At 35.7% G+C, this 21,127-nt stretch overlaps 1 protein-coding gene and 1 long non-coding RNA gene across 2 annotated transcripts; both read left to right on the top strand.

Moving 5' to 3' along the window:
* Positions 1-462: 462 nt before the first annotated feature.
* Positions 463-5,376, top strand: LOC131803370 (uncharacterized). The gene is made up of 3 exons (XR_009342547.1): positions 463-564; positions 4,979-5,135; positions 5,198-5,376. It is a non-coding gene; the product is annotated as an uncharacterized LOC131803370 (long non-coding RNA).
* An 8,235-nt stretch (positions 5,377-13,611) lies between these two features.
* On the top strand, positions 13,612-20,619 carry LOC101897640 (uncharacterized). Its single transcript, XM_011295180.3, has 4 exons — positions 13,612-13,874; positions 19,987-20,087; positions 20,155-20,311; positions 20,383-20,619. Exons 1-4 carry the CDS (start codon positions 13,736-13,738, stop codon positions 20,520-20,522), a joined length of 537 nt encoding a protein of 178 aa, XP_011293482.1. The 5' UTR covers positions 13,612-13,735; the 3' UTR covers positions 20,523-20,619.
* The last annotated feature ends 508 nt before the right edge of the window (positions 20,620-21,127 follow it).

The following is a 21,127-nucleotide window of genomic DNA, read 5'->3' as shown; positions in this document are numbered from 1 at the left end:
GTAATTGTGTGTGCACGTGTGTGCATGTGTGTCCTTTAATGGCCCATGTTGAATTTCAACTGGAACAGAACACGACACAAAAACACGATATGAAGAGCAAAGAAACACAAAACTGGGAGATATTACAAAACTCCTTTTTTGTGAAGCGTTTCAATTTTCAGTATTAGTTTGTGGCAAAGAGGCAAGGCGGACGGTATTGTTGGCAAATTGGATTTATTGGATATTTCGTTTTGGGTTGCCGAACTTGTTCCGATGTACACATGGGATCGACTCAAATGTTTATCTGTTATATCAACCTATTTTCATGTGGCCCTCGGTGTGGTGGGATCATTTGTTTTCATGACCATATTGGCCATGGTATGTGATCACGAGGATGTGGCATCTGTGGCGGTGAAGGATTATGGTGAGAAATACTTTTTTGTTTTGTATTTATTTTTACTGTATAGCTGCATTGTATTTCCAGAAGATAACAGAACCATTATCCTGTGCTATTTTGTCGCCTTGCTACTGTATTTCCTGTGCATGTTGGCGTTTTCTATAGTTTTAATTGTTGGCATAAGTAGGGTGAGTATTGTAAAATATTGGAAAATAATTATTTTTATATAATAAATATTTCCGAATAGAAAGAACCCAAATTCACGGTTTGGAAGAAGAACTGTGCATATGGATCCAAGTTATGTTATAGACTAAATATAAAAGCTCCTCCCAATTATTGGTATTTCGATGGTTTTTGGTCTTTGGAGTGGATAATAGATAACACATTTTCCGAACCCGCGGACCCTAGTTTTCAACCATTTCCTTTGATTTTTTGAAACCCTGGCCTGACAGCTGCAGTATGCCGGAACCTGAGTGCGTGGAGTGAAATCTGACTGAAATGGCTTTCGGGTTAATGCTCCAGCTGCCGTCGTCCCTTTAAAATGTGAGAAGGCTTATGGTACGCTCCTAGTTTCGTTGGTGATGTAGGTTCAGTTGACTGTTGTTCTGATTTATACGGGTCTGGCTCTGAACGCAAGATTTCGTAAGGATCCTGTGTCAACCCTTGCACCGCCTCCCTGCTTGCATATACAACCATAGGACCAACAAACGTAACTACACATCGAACTAAGATAACGGACATAAGTTGGGACCCAGTGAAGAAATGAATAGCAATAACAACATTAATGGAGAAGAAAACAAAACGATGGTAAACCCTTTTAAACCAAGCAGTACCTTACCTTAAAATTACTGCTAATGATAGTCTGGCAAGGATCTCAAGATGGCTGACCTCAAAACAGTTGTAGCTTGCTGCTGCTATGCATGTGCACAAACAATGTACGCGACTCCTATTATAAGTAATGATGTAGGGAAAAGCAAAAAACTTTGCAGATTTTTAGAGAGAGAGTATACCGGGCATGCACACTAAGAGTTATATCTGCATACAGAACGACATCAACAGAGGCACTATCCATATTTTCAGGAAGTAAAAAAACATTAAGTTCGACCAGGCCATACTTTTAATACCCTTAACCTTAGGGTAAAGGCAACATTATGACCCACATATACCAACTTTTAGACATATTCATCGAAAATGTGCCAAAAATCATCAAAATACCGAATATCGGGAAATACGGCTATATGGGGCTATACAAAAACGTGGACCTATACATACAGTGTTTCTCCAAAAGAGCTAGAACCCATTAAGACCAACAAATACAAATTTCTAGACAAATCCGCGAAGAAATGTGGCAAAAACCATTAAACACCGAATATCGAAAGGTACCGTTATATGGGGCCTATACCAAATCATTGACCTACACATGCAATGTTTCGCCAAAGGAGCTAGAACCCATTATGACCTACAATTACCAATTTTCAGACACATCCGTGAAAAATGTGGCAAAAATTATCAAATTACCGAATATCGAGAGGTACCGTTATACGGGGACTATACCAAAACGTGGGCCTATAATTACAATGATTCGCCACACGAACTGGGTCCCATTAACTACCAATTTTCAGAGAAATTCGTGAAAAAATGTGTCAAGAATCATCAAAATACCGAATATCAGGAGTTACCGTTATATGGGAACTATATCAAAACGTGGACCTATAATTACAATGATTCGCCACACGAACCAGGACCCATTATGACCTACAAATACCAATTTTTAGGCATATCTGTGAAAAAATGTGGCAAAAATAATCAAAATACCGAATATTGGGATTTACCGTTATATGGGGGCTATACCAAATCGTGGACCGTTACATGCAATGTTTCGCCACCGGAGCTGGAACCCATTGTGACCGACAAATACCAATTTTTGACACATCTGTGAAAAAATATGGCAAAAAATAATCAAAATACAGAATATCCGGAGATACATTTCTATGGGGGCTATACCAAAGCGTGGACGTATACATGCAATGTGTTGCCACACGAACTGGGACCCGTTATGACCTACAAATACCAATTTTCAGACAAATTCGTGAAAAAATGTGGCATAAATCATCAAAATACCGAATATCGGGAGGTACCGTTATATGGGGGCTATACCAAAGCGTGGACCTATACATGCAATGTGTTGCCACACGAACTGGGACCCGTTATGGCCTACAAATACCAATTTGCAGACAAATCCGTGAAAAAATGTGGCATAAATCATCAAAATACCGAATATCGGGAGGTACCGTTATATGGGGACTATGCCAAAACGTGGACCGACATATCATTTTCAATACCAAACATCCTAGAGACAATACAAAATGCTCTGCTAAATTTTGGCGCTCTACGTCAAATAATGTGGCTGTATCGTGCAAATGCAATTTGTGGAATGTGTCGTGAATCTATAGAATATAAATTCAGAAGGTCGGAGATACCGTAGGGATTGTGGGTCAGAGTAAAGGGGTTATTTTAACGTGTTAAAGTCTCGCACACCTGGCGCAAACAGGTAGCCAGAGTCTTTAATTGATTTTCCTCGAAAAAAAATATAGTATAGTAAAGTATATAAAAATTTGATATTTGAAGTTACCATCCATCTCCTCTGATGGTTACTTCTTCATATATAGATCCAAGTTACCATATAAACCTCATATTACGTTACACCCCCTCCCCCACCCCATTTCACGTTTTTAATGATTTTAACCACATTTTTCAAGTGAGTTTTTTTTTTTCAAAACTAGAAATATGATTTCCAAGCAGAAATAGCTTGCACTGCTCGAATAATAGATCTCGCCACTTAGAGGCATATTTTTAAAAGAGTCACTTTGCTTTAAATTTCGAACCTGCCGAACTTTACGCTTTTTATACCCTACACCACATAGTGGTAAGGGTATTATGTCTTTGTGCATTTGTTTGTAACATGGAGAAGGAAACGAGATAGACCCATAGTTACTTTTGAGAACCTTCATAGAATCACTTTCTGAGTCGATTTATACATGTCCGTCTGTCCGTCCGTCCGTCCGTCCGTCTGTCCATGTATTCTTGTGAACAAAATGCAGGTCGCATTTATTATCCGATTGAGATGAAATTTTCCAAACAATATTTTTTTGGCCCAAGGACGAACCCTATTGAAATTGGTGAGAATCGGATCAAATTTAGATATAGCTCCCATATATATCTTCATCCGATTTCGGGTTAAATGTGCACCAAATATCCACTATCAGTCCAAATTACCTGAATTTTGGCACACCCAACCGAGTTCGGCCTAGAAGCAAGTATATCAAATTTGGAGAAAATCGGTTCAGATATAGCTATAGCTCCTATATATATCTTTCATCCGATTTGATCTTTAAGTCCCTCACATTCCTACTATGCACTCCACAACCGTTATATTTGGTACCAGGTATTAGATGGAGCACAGAAATAGCTGTTTTAAATTTTATCGAAATCGGTTCAGATTTGGATATAGCTCCCATATATATCTTCATCCGATTTCAGGTTAATTGACCAGCAAATGGCCAATATCAGCCCAAATGGCCCGAATTTTGGCACATGTGACCGAGATTAGCCTTAAAGCAAATACAACAAATTTGAAAATCGGTTCAGAAACAGCTATAGCTCCCATATATATATTCATCCGATTTCGGGTTAAATGTGCACCAAATGTCCACTATCAGTCCAAATTACCTGAATTTTGGCACACCCAACCGAGTTCGGCCTAGAAGCAAGTATATCAAATTTGGAGAAAATCGGTTCAGATATAGCTATAGCTCCCATATATATCTTTCATCCGATTTGGTGTCTAAGCCTCTCACATTCGTAATATGCACTCCACAAGAATGATATTTGGTACCAGATATAAGATACAGCCCAGAAATAGCTGTTTGTAATTTTATCGAAATCGGTTCAGATTTGGATATAGCTCCCATATATATCTTCATCCGATTTCGGGTTAAGTGTGCACCAAATGGCCGATATAAGTCCAAATGGACTGAATTTTAGTACATCGGACCAAATTCAGCCTAGAAGCAAGTATATCAAATTTAGTGAAAATCGGTTCAGATATAGATATAGCAACCATATACATGTTTCATCCGATTTAGAGTTTTAGTCCCACACATTCGTAATATTCACTCCACAACCGTGATATTTGGTACCAGGTATTAGATGGAGCACAGGAATAGCTGTTTTAAATTTTATCGAAATCGGTTCAGATTTGGATATAGCTCTCATATATATCTTCATCCGATTTCGGGTTAAATGTGCACTAAATGGTCAATATCAGCCCAAATCACAGGTCTAGAAGCTAATACGTAAAATTTGGAGAAACCCAGTTCAGAGATAGCTATAGTTCGTAAAATGCACGATATAATTAGATAGATTTTGATTTTATACCAAATATCTCATAAAGCTCTGAAATGCCCTGTATAAACCTTTTTACGAGAGCTCTACTAAATATGCATAGTGGTGTAGGGTATCATATAGTCGGCCCCGCCCGACTTTTGAGCTTTCCTTACTGGTTTTAATTATGTTTATCTACTTTTTTTTTCTTAATTTCAGAAACAACCTAAGCTGATGGCACCCTTTGTCTATTTGGTATATGGCGGTACATGGATGTATGCCTTCCTATCATTTCGTCATTTCGTTTGGGGTCTTTGGCATAGAGGACCATTTGCGAAACTTTTTATCAAGCTAATTGTTAATTTGTCTTGTGTTTGTAAGTTTAAACAGTTTAATATCCCACAATGAAATAGGTTCTAAGTTAACATTTTCTGTTAGCAATCCAAGCAGCAATCTTTTGGCCAGTTTATCTTCTCTATAGGCAGTGGCATAATGAGTTGCGAGAGGAACTGAAGCAACAAGATACGGACAATGCAACTAAATCGAAAAGTGGCGGAATTTTGTCGTTGGAAAAATATTAAAAACAACTAATAAATATACAACTTTTCTATAAAACTAATAAACTGGTATCTTGAATTCGTAAATTTCTTTGCAGAAAAGATAATACAAATATTGAAATAGTTGGTTATCCAGCATTAGTTTTGAAGGAATATTTAAAGTTAAAAAAAAACATATTTTTGTAAGCAAAATGCAGTTTGCAGTTATTGCCCGATCAAGATAAAATTTTGCACAAATGATTTGTTTAGCCCAAGGTCGAACGATATTGTAATTCGTGATAATCCTTCCAGATTTAGTTATAGCACCCGATTATAGCCCGATTTTCGGTCTATATTTCAGCAAATGCGTAATATATGCCAAAATTTGGTACATTTTAGCACAGATGAATTAAGCCTTTAACTAAGTTTTTTTAGATTTGATAAATAACGGTTTAGATATGACTACAGCTCCTAAATATATGTTTTATCCGCTTTTGTATTTAAGTATTCTGAAAGTCATAGACTGCACTTCATAGCAATGATATTTGGTTCGGGAGGTCACATACAACCTAAACTTACATCAGTGAGAAGAAATCGATTTAGACATAGTTTTAATAAGTAAGTATCAACCTATTTCACATTTAAACCGTTCTAAAGACATAACATGTAATTAATACTCAAATAGCCAATTTCTTTTCTCAAAAATAAATTCCCTGTTTCAATATAAGATTTCGTCAGCACCAATTCTCCCCCATTCACTGCCAAAATATGGTAAACATATGCTGGATCCTTTTTGAATCCTGAAGTAAGGGCATCCAATCAGAATTTGAAAAGAATCCTAATTTTTATACTTTCAGCCATATGACTACAGAGGGTATATATGAATTTGATTCGGTCAAAACGTGTCTCGTCTTTGAGCCAAATACATTTCTGAACACGATAATTCTGGTACCTCCCACATAAAAGGCAAAATCTTCAGAGAAAATATTTTAGCTTATAGAACAAGAGAGGAACATCCAATTTTGTGTAAAATTTGCAAATCCGGATGTTTTTATCAGTACTACATCTGGTGCAAAAACTGAAAATATCGGCAAACAAAATTTGGAAAAATTATAACTCTTTCATTAGCCTAAATAAGGCTCCAATTTTTTTTCAAATTTCGTACATCTCAATATTTCTACTAACACGGTGTGGCATGGTATGAAGAAGTGGTAGGACAAGACATTCCTTATGGTACCTCTTACACAACGGGTCAACATTTTGAATACAAAATAGCAATTAGTTTGTACATCTAGTTGTGGAACTTATCAGCAAAATCCTTCTGATATATCCTCTACAAAAATTTAAAACTTTTGTTAAAAGTTATTCATATAATTTTGGAAATAAGTGTTCGATTTTCTTTAAATTTTGGACTATCAGTATCGGATGAAATTGGTACATATTTGTATTTTCTAAAAACTATCACATATCTCATACAAAGTGAAGGAAGTAGTCGATATTGTGCCAATTAGACACGTTGTAATATTTATATCAGGCTTATGTCAGATACGAAGTAAGCAATATTGACGCACTCTTTCGGAACCTCCCCCTACATTGTTTATATCTATCGCTTCGCCCAATGTCATTTAGTACTTTTCGTGCACGTGTAGTACACATTTCCAAAACCACCTCTTTATCACAAACCGACATTCATTATCGCGAAACTTTGGATATTCCAGCACGCACCACACAAGAATGGTTACAAAATGAGGTTCCTCGCTTCATTTCCAGCGCACAATGGCCTCCAAAATCTGCGGATAGCAATCCGTTGGACTGTTGTGTCTGGAGTATTTTAGAAAGCAAGGATGACATTAAAAAACACCAAAGTGTCGATCACCTCAAGCAAGCGCTTCGCCGGGAACGGGCCAAAATATCGCAGAGCAACATTCGGGCAGCGTGCGACGGTTTCATTGGTCCTTTGAAGGCCATAATTCGTGCCAAAGGTGACCAACTCGAACAAATCTAAACGTATTCTAAAATTTGATGCTATTTCCGACATTTTTTGCTTTCATTCAATAAAGTTTAAAAATTATGACATTTGAATTTGTTGCAGTTTTTTATCTTACCCTGTATAGATTGTTGTACATTGGCTGAGGGTATACATCTGTCGGAACATGTGTCTGGTTTGTAAGTAGTTACTGGTGCCAAAATGTAGTTTGGAGTCTAATAATAAAATCTTCAAAATACAATTATATGGAGGCTATAGGATATATTTTGTTTGTCTAAAATTATTATTTTGTAATTATATTTTTGTAAGTAATAAACCTCCATAATATGTATGTGGAGGGAAGAAGGTGTGCGTGAGTGTAACATCAAATGGGTTTTGGTGTTACTGAGTACCGTAGAAGACAATTTGATCTGTTAGAGGAGATTTTATCTGTTACAGAAAAATACACATACAACGGTATAATAAAAAGCAGTAAAGAAAGTCCTAAAGTCGGGCGGGGCCGACTTTATGATACCCTACACCACTTTGCCAATTCAGTAGAGCAAAGAGGAGAATTCAATCATACACGCTATGATTATAATTATTATTTAAAGTTCAAACGACTAATATGCCGAAGCATTTGTATCTTTTAAATTCGGACTTGTATTGCCCATTTGGTGCAAAAATAATTTGAAATCGGATAAAGATATATATAGGAGCTATATCCCAATCTGAACCGATCTCGATAAAATTTGGCAAAGATATTTCTGAGCTGTATTTAATATATTTCCCTGAATATTGTTGTTACGGAGTGCGTATTACGGCAGTGGGTAACAAATACAACAAATCGGATGAACAATATATATGGGAGCTATAGCTATATCTGGACCGAATTTGGCATGATAGCTTCTAGACTCAATTCGGTCGTATGTGCCAAATTCCATCCCATTTGGCCAAATATTAGACGCTTGGTGCACAATAAAATGTAAATCGGACGAAGTTATATATGGGAGCTATATCCAAATCTGAACCGATCTCGATAAAATTTAGCAAAGATATTTCTAAGCTGCATTTGATACATGTCCTCAAATAGTGTTGTTACAGAGTACATATTACGGCTGCGAAGGACAAAAATAACAAATCGGATGAACAATATATATGGGAGCTATAGCTATATCTTAACCGATTTCGATCAAATTTAGCATACATATTTTCAGGCCTAAATTGGTCGTATGTGCCAAAATTCCATACTATTCGGGCTGATATTACACGTTTGGTGCACAATAAAATGCAAATCGGACGAAGATATATATGGGAGCTATATCTAAATTTTTACCGATTATCTCCAATTTCAATAAGGTTCATACTTGGGCCAAACAAATGTTGTTTGGAAAATTTCATCTCAATCGGATAATAAATGCGACCTGCATTTTGTTCACAAGAATACATGGACAGACGGACGGACGGACGGACTGACATGCATAAATCAATTCAGAAAATGATTCTATGAAGATCCTCAAAAGTAACTATGGGTCTATCTCGCTTCCTTCTCCATGTTACAAACAAATGCACAATGACATAACACCCTTACCACTATGTGGTGTAGGGTATAAAAACTAAAAGAGTGCTCGGCAAGAGTAGAATCTGCTCGATTTTGAAAGAATGGTTCTTTCACTCAAAAGCGAGGAAAATAGGGTAATTTATATTCGAGCAACATCAAAATCTTAGGTTTGTTCGGTTTTTTCCTCTCCAGGAGTGCTCTCGCTCGAAATGAAGTGTTTCCGCTCTACGAACAAATTCGAGCGAGTTTTTCGGAGAACAAGTTCGAGCGATTCGAGTCCGATTTTTGCTATGTCGTTGCCCAGTCTCGAACTCAAACATTTCGATTTTGTAGTCGGACACACACACTCAGTGCCGACGTTACTTACTACTTGGTAACCAGGATTTTTTGGGGAATAAACGCTTACATTAGCTCGTTAATTTCTGGAAATAGATATAAGCTGATTAAATAATTCGAGTATCATTAAACGGACTTCTACAATCATCAAACCGCCGTCATAATCAGAAAACCATCGAGCCGACCCAAACACAATCGAGTCAATTCGAGTAAATCAAGCGAAGCCATTTTGGAGTAGACTACATCAGTTGGAACTACATCAATTCGACCAATGTAACTCTACAAAAATTAGTCCACCTACTGTCACCATTCAATGAGTGTCACGAATGGTCATCTAAGAACTTTAACTCATGTACAGAGGATTATAATTAAAATTTTGTGGGTCGTTATGGTAGGTAAGCTCGCTCTGCGATGTTTTGTTCAATGTTGTCTTTTTCTTCTTCAGCCATTCGGAATATTTCGCGTGTCCAATGCCAATAACTAAAAGGTCTAAGATAATTAAGTTAGGCCCATACTTAAAGAAGAGCAGAGAAATTGTCATTCTCTCTCTCTCGCACAAACTGACGTCATGGATTTTCAACACCCATCATCAAAAATAACTAAGGATACGATGAGAATCTAATATAAATCATTTAAACTTTCGAATGTTTTGAAATAGGATACTGTTGAATTTCGGCTAAAACTTCCTATTGTTAGTGTTGTTGCTGTTGTTAATGATGTCATTTGGTTCCACTTGTCACACCTTAACCTTGACTGGAATAGCCAAGAATGTTTTTCAAACTGTTCATACGTACATATATGTAGATGTAACTGGGTGTAGGTCAGGTCACATTAACAAATCGCAATTAACATTTAAAGTTTTGCGAGCACACATACACAACAGAAATATATGTATAAGACCTGGAGAATAGAGTCTTAAATTTCAAATTAAATAAGAACTAAATTACATTATTTCATTTGGATATTTATTTACATATACATACTAAGCGGTAGTCATTTACAAAAAAAAAGAACGTATGTATTGTTTTGAGGTAGATTCAAGCTGTAATGTAATCTTTTGTAGAGTCTTCCCTACATAAAATGCTTCCTAAGTAATCCAATGGATTTGAAGTGGAAGTCAAGTGAAATGATAAGGAAGTCCAATCACCATCTTATACAACAATAACAAGCATTATATTTGTAGTTGGACAATATAGTTCACTGAGCGTATCGATCTATAAAGTTCAAGAGGAACTAGGTGGTCCATATAATTCATTTTACTTTGATTGTTCCTTTATTAGGCTTAAAGGATCCTTCCGATCCTTAGGCTTAGGATCCTTCCGTTTTGTTCTTAAATACTTTATATTCCTGTAGGTCTACGTCTTCGTAAAGCACCCATATAACTACCCCTGATATTTGGTATTTGGATGATTTTAGCGAAATTATTTACCGGAATTGTTTCAAATTTGGTATTTGAAGTTCGAAATGGATACTGCAGCCTAAGACAGAAAATTGCCTGTACATGGCCCATTTTCAACACCAAAAGTTCTGCCGACATAATATACATTTGAGTAAAATATTATCAATCTACGTCATTTCGTTCGGAAGCTAGAGTGATTTCCACAGACGGATAGACGGACGGACATCGCTAAGTCGACATAGAATTTTTTATGCTGATCAAGAATATATACACTGAATGGGGTCTAAAATGTATATTTCGAGGTGTTACAAACGTAATGACAAACTTAAACCTTGAAAAACAACAAATTTTGAAATATATTGAAGGTATAAGAACTCCTCGTTGCCAGATAATAAGTAGTAAATCCGGCCGGGTCGACCTTTAAATACCCTCCACTATTTGGAACTAATTTCAAAATTTTCAAAAAAAATAAAATCCATATAAAATTCTGTTATGTTCTTAAAAATACCGGATGTAGGAAGTGGCCGTTATATTGGGGTATATACGAAGACGTGGAATTACATAGGCAACTTTTGTCACAGGACATTGCAATATTCAAATACGAAACATGAAAAAAATCCGGTGAATAATGTAGCTAAAATCATCAAAATTCCGAATATAGGGAGGTATTTTGGGGCTGTACGAAGCATTGTACCTGCATAGACAATTTAATTTTCTGTCCCAGTAGTACCTATTAGGACCTCCAAATACGAAATTTGAAACAATTCCGGTGAATAATGTACTTACCTATACTCATCAAAATACAGAAAAATGGGAGGGCTACTGTTATATTCGGGCTTTATGATACCGTGGACCTATATAGACAATTCTCTTATAGGGTATAAAGCAGATAGATAAGACTTCAGATGTGGATTTTCAGACAATTCCATTAAAAAATAAGCTGAAATCATAACAAACCGAATAAAAGGTGTTACCGTTATATGGGGGATATACCATATCGTGGTCCTTTATAGAGAAATCTAAATCCAACTCATTGTGTGGATTTTAAGACAATTCCATTTGGCTAAAATCATAAAAAACCGAATATCGATGGTACCGTTATATGGGGACTACATTATATCGTGGACCGCTATATTCCATCTTCGAACTTCATATTCCTGCAGACAAAAGACTGTTCTGTGCAAAAATTTTGCTTCCTCTCTTAACTCGTTTTGACTCTGGCGTGTTTACAACAGAGGGACAGGGGCTAAATCGTCTAAGAATCTTACGCTGATCAAGAATATATATACTTTTTTAGGTCTAAAATATTTATTTCGATAAGTTATTAACGGAATGACGAATTTAGTATACCCTCCATTCTATTTATAGTGGAGGGTATAAAAATTACAAAGAAAATATTTTTATAACGACACTATGCGTTGGATGTCTTTTAAGTTACATTGGGCCAAATATTTGTAGCGCCTTGAAGTATTGGTCAAAGATCCACAATATTATATATAGATCTTCCCATCTCGCCGATCCGAGTCAATCTAGATAAATACGTCCGTCCGCCTGTCCATATTAATTTTTAATCACAGGTCACAATTATGCTCCAATCCTCACGAAGTTTTGTATGAAGGCAGGGTTAGAGTCCAAATAGAAGCCTATTGTTGTTCGAGATGATCGCAAAATATATATTTTGATAAATTTCCTCTACAGGTCATAATTGTAGATCAATCAACGCGGAAGAAATAATTTAAAAGAAAGCAGAAGCCTACCAATTTGGAAGGTCATCGATTAATGTTTAGATAGTGAAACTGACCAAAACTTTTGTGTGAAAAAATACTATTATTTCCATTTAACTCAAATATTTTAATCTCAGTGAAAGCTAAGGTCATTTCTGGCCGCTACATTAAAGCTGATAGCCAAGATATCGGATATATGGCAAATTTGGTACAATTTTTATATACAAGAAACGGATGTTAGTTACTACGCTTATAATAACGGTCCATATCAAAACGGAATCCTCTATAGACAATTTTATACTTCAAGGATTGTTATCTACTAAATCTTCTTAAATACCAAATTTGGAACAATTTCGTGACTAGGATTGTCAAAATACCAAATATTGGTGGGTACGTTATATGTGCGCTATAGGAAAACGTGGACCTAAATATTCAATGTTTTGCCTCCGGAGCTAGAACCCATTACGAAATACAAATACCAAATTTCTTACAAATCCGTTAAAAATCGACACTGATTTTGAATGAATTAAGAGTTTAGGATAGGGCAGAAGTCTAGTATTTTGGATGGCTTTCGAATAACATTTAACGGGTAAAATAGACCAAAACTATACAGAGGGTAACATATTTGCAGGACTGTATGGTATTATTTGAAAAACTAAATCGACCAAATTGGTTGTGGAACAGAGTGTGCTTTCCAATATATTATAGTGTTCTAGGCTATCACATAAATATAACCTTTGCATACTTGTTTAATTTTTATTTTCATAAGACAAGAACCCAGCACTACAATCCTAATGGTCCTAATTATTAGACTTCGCTTAATATGTGGCAATGGATAGTTCACCTCCTCTCTCCTGCGGCAGAACCAATACTTAATGTGTACTACGATCTCCATGCTCTTTTCAAACTCATTATGGAACATTTGCTTCTCCTTTAATAAATGATAACTGAATTTAAAATAATTATAGCGCCCTTTAAGAAAAGACCTAAAAATTTTAACGTTCCACATAATTTCAAGCAATATTAACTCTTATTTCACTTAAACATGACTTTCTCCCCCAAAAGAATTAGCAACTTAATTGTCCCCTTCGCTAAGTTTGGGCGTTTCTTTTAATTAGCCACTCGGCTATCTTCCTGTGTGTCTGTGTTCGTTTACTTACCTCCACTGAGCTCTGTAAGTTCTTTAGTTTTCGCCTGCAAAACGGCGGGGATGACGAATTAACCATAAGTAGCACGACATTGTTGTTGTTTTTTTTTTTTTTTTTTGTTTTTTATTTTTTTGCTGTAAAGTGCTTAGAATTCCTAGACATCCGTTTCAGTTGGTCAAAGAAGATCTAACTCGTCAGTCAGTCTGTTAGCCATCGGTCGACAATCGAAGTAGAGAAACTTCGGATTACGAAAAATAAATTAAAAAGAGACATAATTAAAATTCTTTCAACACCGCCAAAATAAAAATGAGTTGTTGTAACATTCGTAGCTGGAGTTTAATTATTGGCTGGGTCAATGCGGTGGTGGCGCTTTTGGTCTTTATAGCATTGGTCGCATTCGCCTGTGTCATTGATGATAACTATGCCAAAGAGAATAATTGGAATGGTAATTATTTTGGTGAAAAAAAAAATTAAATGCTGACATTCATCTTAGAAATGTGCAAAATATATAATGCTATACGGGAGGAATATTAAATTCCATATCAATGTAATGAATGTGTGGGGTATTTTAGTGCGTATACGTTACGTCAACAGGTATACGCCCCAATATAAAATTGTTATATTGGAGTTTTTTTAAACTTCGTAAAAACAACATCGTTTCAAATGGTATTAGTCCAGGATTTGAGGCGTGTAAAGATATACCAAACTTTAAATCGGAAACTATAATAAGATATGAAGTGTTACAAAACATGAAAAGGCGTTGTATGTATGAAGCAAGACTCCAACTTCAGCCCAATATTTTTACAAATTCAGAGTCAACACCGAAAACAAATGAAGTAAACGTTTTCTGTATCACAAATCAAATAAACTCTTGTTTATAGCAAATAATTGCATCGTTTAAAGGAAAGCCCGTTTCGCAAGAAAAAAAAATTTTAAAAGGGCTTAGAAGGCTCAAGCCAAACCCATTTTGTATAAATTGTGTATAGTTTTAACAATAAACAGAAACCTATTTAAGATAGAGGTGGTTCAAAAAAGAGGTCATGTCAGTTAAATTTTCATAGCGTGGAACACATATAAAGGTGTTATATTTTAATATAGTCATGTTATGTTACTTTGAGTTCTAAATTTTTGTAACAGTATTTTTTCATTCACTTGGAATTTTGGCAAAAGAAAATATATTTTGAGTTTTTTTAGGTAGTGCAATTTATTTTCTGTGAGTGACAAACGGCGGGGTATTCATATATAAACTATTTTTACACATCAACTTTTTATTTCCTGATCTTGCAGGACCAAATCCTTTAAATGTTTCCTTGACATTTTTCAATTTTATTTTACAAATTTGTTTTAAATTTGAAATTATTACATTTATTTTTTAAATTTTATTGAATAAAAGCAAAACAAGTGAAAAAGCTGTTCGGTCGGGCCGCTCTTTTAATATCCTCCACCATTCGAAACGAATTTGGCAATTCTCAAAAAAAAAACCGTTAAAAATCTGTTAAATTCTTAAAAATCCCGAATGTTGCTGTTATATTAGGGTCTATACGACGACATGGACCTGCATAGGTAACTTTTGTCATAAGCCATTACATTATAGATGCGTTATATGGGGGCGATACGAAGACGTGGACCTGCACAGAAAATTTTATGTCTTAGGATGTAGTATCCATTACGAACTTCAAATACAAAGTTTGAAACAATTCCGATGAATAATGTCGCTAAAATCATCAAAATACCGAATATCGTGAGGTACCGTTATATGGGGCTATACGAAGACGTGAACCTGCACAAACAATCTTCTGTCATAGGCTGTAGCATACATTACGAACATCAAATACCAAATTCCGGAGAATAGTGTCCCTAAAATCATCAAAATACCGAATACCTGGAGGTACCGAATATCCGGAGGTATCGTTATAAGGGGGCTATACCAAAACGTAGACCTACACGCCCCATTTTCAATACCAAAAATCCTGCAGACATAGTATACATTTGAGTAAAATTTGATCAATCTACTTCAATTTGTTCGGAAGCTAAAGTGATTTCCACAGACGGACAGACGGATAAACGGGCGGACAAATCTATATAGAATTTTATTATTAAATCTTATTCACTAATCAACATAGAATTTTATGCTGATCAAGAATATATATACTTTGTGGGTTCTAAAATGTATTTTTCGAGGTGTTACAAACGGAATGACAAACTTTATATACCCTCCATACTATGGTGGAGGGTTTAAAAATGCCGGAAATAGCATGAAGTTTTAGAATAAGTTTAGATTTGTTCGAATTGGTCACCTTTGGCACGAATTATAACCTTCAATCAGCCAATGAAACCGTCACACGCTGCCCGAATGTTGCTCGAATGGAGATTTTGGTGGCCATTATGCGCTGGAAATGGAGCGAGGAACCTCATTTTGTAACCATTCTTGGGTGACGCGTGCTGGGTGGAATGTCCAAGGTCTGCAATCAAAATGTTTGCGTGCCCAAGGCTTTAACACTTCCTCCAGAACGACCATCGGATGTTATGGCGGCCCACACCATCACCATGGCCGGCGCTTGAGTTCTGCTGGCCAACAGAAGGTGTACATTTTCAGCTGACCTCTTGGCATGTAAACACGATCATTTTGTTTGTTTTCAAACTGCTGGACAAGGAATGTTTTCTCACCGGAGAAAACCAAATTCGGCAGTTCACCACTTTCAGCCAAGCGAAGCAACTCTTTAGCTCTTTTGAGTCTATTTTCTTTCTGTTGCGGTGTAAGTTCTTGCACTTTTTGGATTTTCAATGGCTTTACCCCGAGCTCATTTTTCAATATTTGACGAATGGAATATTGTGATATATTCGGCCACGGCAGAGCGGGTTTCTATCAAGTCGCTTCTTTACTTTTCGAACCATTTCAGCATATGCTATATCTCCAGTTCCAAGTGGAATTTCAAAACATTATATAGACTATGTTATACGTGCAAATTTTTGCAAAATGTGGAAATATGCGTGAGGTTACATGAGGACAGAAGTATTTCATTTCCACACTTCATCTAATACAGATAAAAATATTGGTATGTGCAAAATTGGAAGGAAATCGAACACTTATATCAAATTTTATGTGACATGATAAATCTCGGTAAATTCCATATTCATATCAGATTTCTGGTTAAGATAAATATTTAAATATAGCAATTTGTAAAGAATCGCTGAAGTGGTTTGCAAGTTATGAAAGATATAAGTATTGAAAATTGTGACTCTTTGTGGGTGAGGTACCAGAAGGGGTCGGCTGATACATATCATATTCACAACATATCTTTTGTTAATAAAATGTTTGTGTTGGCGAAATTTGAAGAGATTTGGTTGCTTATTTCGCTTTCTTTGAGCATTTTGTTTTTAAAAAATGGTCCGATTCGTCCCATTTTTATAAAATATCTTATGTTATTGGAAATATTGAGATGTACCAAGTCTAAATGTAATCGGGTGTTAATTTCGCGTTTTATCAGCTTCCCTCCCATTTTTATAAAATATCTTATGTTGATGGAAATATTAAGATGTACCAAGTCTGAATGGAATCGGATGTTAATTTCTCGTTTTATGAGGTTCCAGAAGGATGTACCAGCTTCATGAATATTCACAATTTTTCCCTTTGGCCTACAAAGGCTATCCCCTTTTATACCCTCCACCATACTATGGAGGGTATACTAACTTTGTCATTCCGTTTGTAACTCCTCGAAATACTCATATCAGACCCAACAAAGTATATATATTCTTGATCAGCGTAAAATTCTAAGTCGATTTAGCTATATACGTCTGTTTGTCTGTCTGTCCGTCTGTCTGTCCGTCTGTCTGTCCGTCTGTCTGTCCGTCTGTCTGTCCGTCTGTCTGTTGTAATCACGCTATCTTTCGAACGAATTGGGATAGAAGGCTAAAATTTTGCACACCTGTTTATTTTTCCAGTAGGTTAAGTTCGTAAATGGGCCATGTAGGTCCACGTTTTCATATAGCCCCCATATAACGGTACCTTCCGATATTCGGTATTTTGATGATTTTAGCGACATTATTAACCGGAATTGTTTCGACTTTGGTATTTTAAGTTTGAAATGGATACTACAGCCTATGACAGAAAATTATCTGGGCAGGTCCACGTCTTCGTATAGCCCTCATATAACGGTACCTCCCTATATTCAGTATTTTGATGATTTTTGCGGCATTATTCACCGGAATTGTTTTAAACTTGGTATTTGAGATTCGTGATGGATACTACAGCCTATTACAGAAAATTGTTTTAACTCCATTATTAACCGGAATTGTTTCAAATGACGTATTTAGAGTTCGTAATGGGAACTACAGTCTGTGACAGAAAAATGTCTATGTAGGTCCAGGTCTTCGTATGGGCCCCATATATCAGTACCTCCCTATACACGATATTTTGACGAGTTTAGCTACAATATCCACCGAAATTGTTTGAGATATCGTATTTGATGTTGGTAATGGATGCTATAGCCTGTGACAGAAAATTGTCTATGCTGGTACAGGTCTTCGCACAGCTCCGATATAATGGTACCTCCCTATATACGATAATTTGATGATTTTAGCTACATTATTCACCGTTTATTTCAAGTTTCGAATTTGAATATGGTTATGGCTAATGGCAAACAATGCCTATGTAGGTCCATGTCGTATAGACCCCAATATAACGGCAATATTCGGTATTTTTTAAATTTTATTTTTTTTAAATTTCCAAATTCGTTCCAAATGGTGGAGGGTATTCAAAGTTCGGCCCGGCCGAACTTACTTCTTTTTAATTTGTTCTTCTTTGAAGTCGGCCTCGTGGTCATCTATAAAGACTCCCTCCGAGTCTTAATTCAGGTGTCCTACCAGTGGTGTATAGAAATCTTTCTGGTGATGTACAAAGAATTTTTGCTTGACATTTGTAATTTAACTTCAAATACCCTACTGTTTATCAATGAATACCCCCAAGTCGTGTAAAAATCCCCTTGATCGTATTTAATGCTTACATTCGCAACGCTTATAAAGAATCCTCGCCGTCTATTTCGTCAAAAAAAAATGCTTCCTAGCCTTCTTTTAAGTTCACTTCATGTTTACTACAATTAATCTCTAATAAACTTTTCAGATGCGCTATTTCTTAAGGGGATTTGTTCGAAGCATTTGAAGGCGGGAATCACATTCTCTTCTCCTCTTCAAGAGATCTGATCATAATTTAGGCATGAATTATTATATATTTCAAAATGACCATAACTCCTTAAATATTGACTTTTCGCCGTTTTTAGCTATTATTTGTTGTCACTTTTTTAGGCATGAATTATTCAATACTTTAAAATGGCCATAACTTCTTAAATATTGACTTTTCGCTTTTAGCTATTGTTGGAGCCAGACTATAGTCTGATAAAAATGTTATCATATACAAAATCTCAACCATATCGGATACTTCCTATCATTTTCATAGGCTTAATATTTATTTATTTATTTATTTATTTATTTTTTTTTTTTTTGAATACTTCTTTGGGGAATTCACCAGGAGGAGCGGATAGATATGAACCATCCTCCCTTTAGATTTTGTGTTGCTAGATATTTACATGTGCAAAGTTTAAAGAAAATCGGTTATTCATTTCGCAATATATAAGAGTTGTGTTTATTCGAAATTTGAATGATTCATGTGGAAGTAGGAGTAAGTCGATATTTACCATTTTCCCACCTAACTAAGGCTTGATAAAATATGCCAAATTTGAACGCAATCCAATACCCCTCCCGCTTTCTACGAGACATTGAATTGTTTTAGTTTTTATCATTTTTACCATTTTAGGAGTGTCTGAAAGAGAAACCTATGGTACAATAAGGAGGTAGAAAAGCTTCGTAAAATTACAGAAATACAGCCTGAGGCTATTCCCGCTTCCTGTCAAACTAATTCAAAATTACATGCAGCAAGTTGTTTTCATTTTTTCCATATTTTTCCTCATGTTTTAAATGAGTTAAAAAGCGCGAAAATAGAATGAAATGCCTGGATTTTCGCTCAAAAAATTATCCAAACCGTTTAGTCTTTCAATTTCATGGCTAAACTGGTTAATAGCTTTAAAGCGCGAGCCGCAAACTACGTGTCTTCAAATCGTTGGTTTTGAAAATATTTTGGTTTCACTTTTCAAAACAATAAATACAAGCAAAAAATTGGCAGAAGTCGGGCACACTTAGAAAAAAAAATTGTAATCAGCTGGTAGCTCTACCTTACCTTTTTATTGTACCATGGAGAAATCGATATAAGTTTGACAAAAATATAGGGATTTGCCCAAATTGGACATATTTGGATACTACATTCCGAACTTATCATATGTATCAGTCTGACAGACCGGCATTTTTCCCTTATCAATAATATATACATTTACCCTCTTAAGTCGTATTACTGAAGGTATAAAAATACCTTATATATGGTTTCACATTTCTCTAGGTGGACTTTATCGATTTCCTACTTATAAGTACAATTATACAATTTCATATAAACTAATTTATATTGTTCTCCCCCCCCCCTCTCTCTCTCTCACACACTCTCGCTTCAACAGAGGATCAAAAAAATGCCTACTTTGCGGCAACAATTTTGGGATGTGTCCTATGCGTCATCTCCTTTATTCTTAATGTTATGCTGATTGTCGGTATTTATCAGGTAATTGTTCTACATTTTAAATATTATTTTCATATACTTAATTTGGATGCATCTTTTTTCCGAACAGGCCCGAATTAAATTACTAGCCATTTATATATACGCCATGTATGTGTCTATTGGTCTCGGCGTTATTGCAGCTGTTATAACATTTATTGTTCGTTTAATCTACAAAGATCCGGCAGGAGATGCCTTTCTGAATTTCTTGAGAAATTTAGTTTATATTGGTGAGTGATAGAGTTTAATTTATCAGCTTATGTATCAGCTTTTGTAATAGACTCTCTCTTTTTCCCTTTAGCATTTGAAGTGATAATCTTCTCACCGGTCTACATGCTGTATAAGAAGATAACTGAACCCGAGCCAGAGTTACAGGAACATCGAGGTCCCAGCAATAATGATTCGGCGAACAAGTCGACACCATACAGCGGCCACATATGAGCTGGGAATGTAGAAGCAGACACTAATTTTTAATTTCTATAATTACCTTAAATATTTTAAAAAATTCAATTATTTGAATAAATTCTAATTAAATATATTCGTAGTTTATAGGTATGCAGTTTAAGAGAATGCCTATTCGTAGTGCAATTCTGTGGAAGCAAGGTAAAGTGACTATGTCAATTCTTTTAATAGACATATATTCAAAAGCATTGGTGTCTTTAATATTTTTCCCTTACGTGTTGTAGGGGTTATGTGTGTGTTGGTGTTATTATATCTTTGATTAACACAAAAATTATGCGACACCTCGAAATATTGATCCTCAACATAGGGTGTTATATATGGATCTTCCTATCTAGCCGAGCTTAGTCGATCTAGTCGATGTATCCGTCCACCCATCTGTACATCTTAATTGGCAATCACTTACGGCCCGATTCGCTCGAAATTTTGTATGAAACAAGGTCAGAATATAACCCTTTTGTTGGAGCAGTTTATGCAAAATATTTAAGAGTTCAAATGGACCAAAAACAGAAAAATTTCCAGATTTTGCATTTGATATACAGGTAAGAATTATAGACCAATCCATAGAGCAAGAGAGTAGGATAGGG

This window comes from Musca domestica, unplaced genomic scaffold, assembly GCF_030504385.1.
Source record: "Musca domestica strain aabys unplaced genomic scaffold, Musca_domestica.polishedcontigs.V.1.1 10, whole genome shotgun sequence".
Lineage (NCBI taxonomy): Eukaryota > Metazoa > Arthropoda > Insecta > Diptera > Muscidae > Musca > Musca domestica.
This window is presented reverse-complemented; position numbering and strand designations above follow the sequence as displayed.

Coding starts and splice junctions, on each gene's coding strand:
- LOC101897640 (XM_011295180.3), top strand. CDS start 13,736: ATGAGTTGTTGTAACATTCGTAGCTGGAGTTTAATTATTGGCTGGGTC. Junction 13,875..19,986: donor CAAAGAGAATAATTGGAATG/GTAATTATTTTG, acceptor TCGCTTCAACAG/AGGATCAAAAAAATGCCTAC. Junction 20,312..20,382: donor GAGAAATTTAGTTTATATTG/GTGAGTGATAGA, acceptor TTTTCCCTTTAG/CATTTGAAGTGATAATCTTC.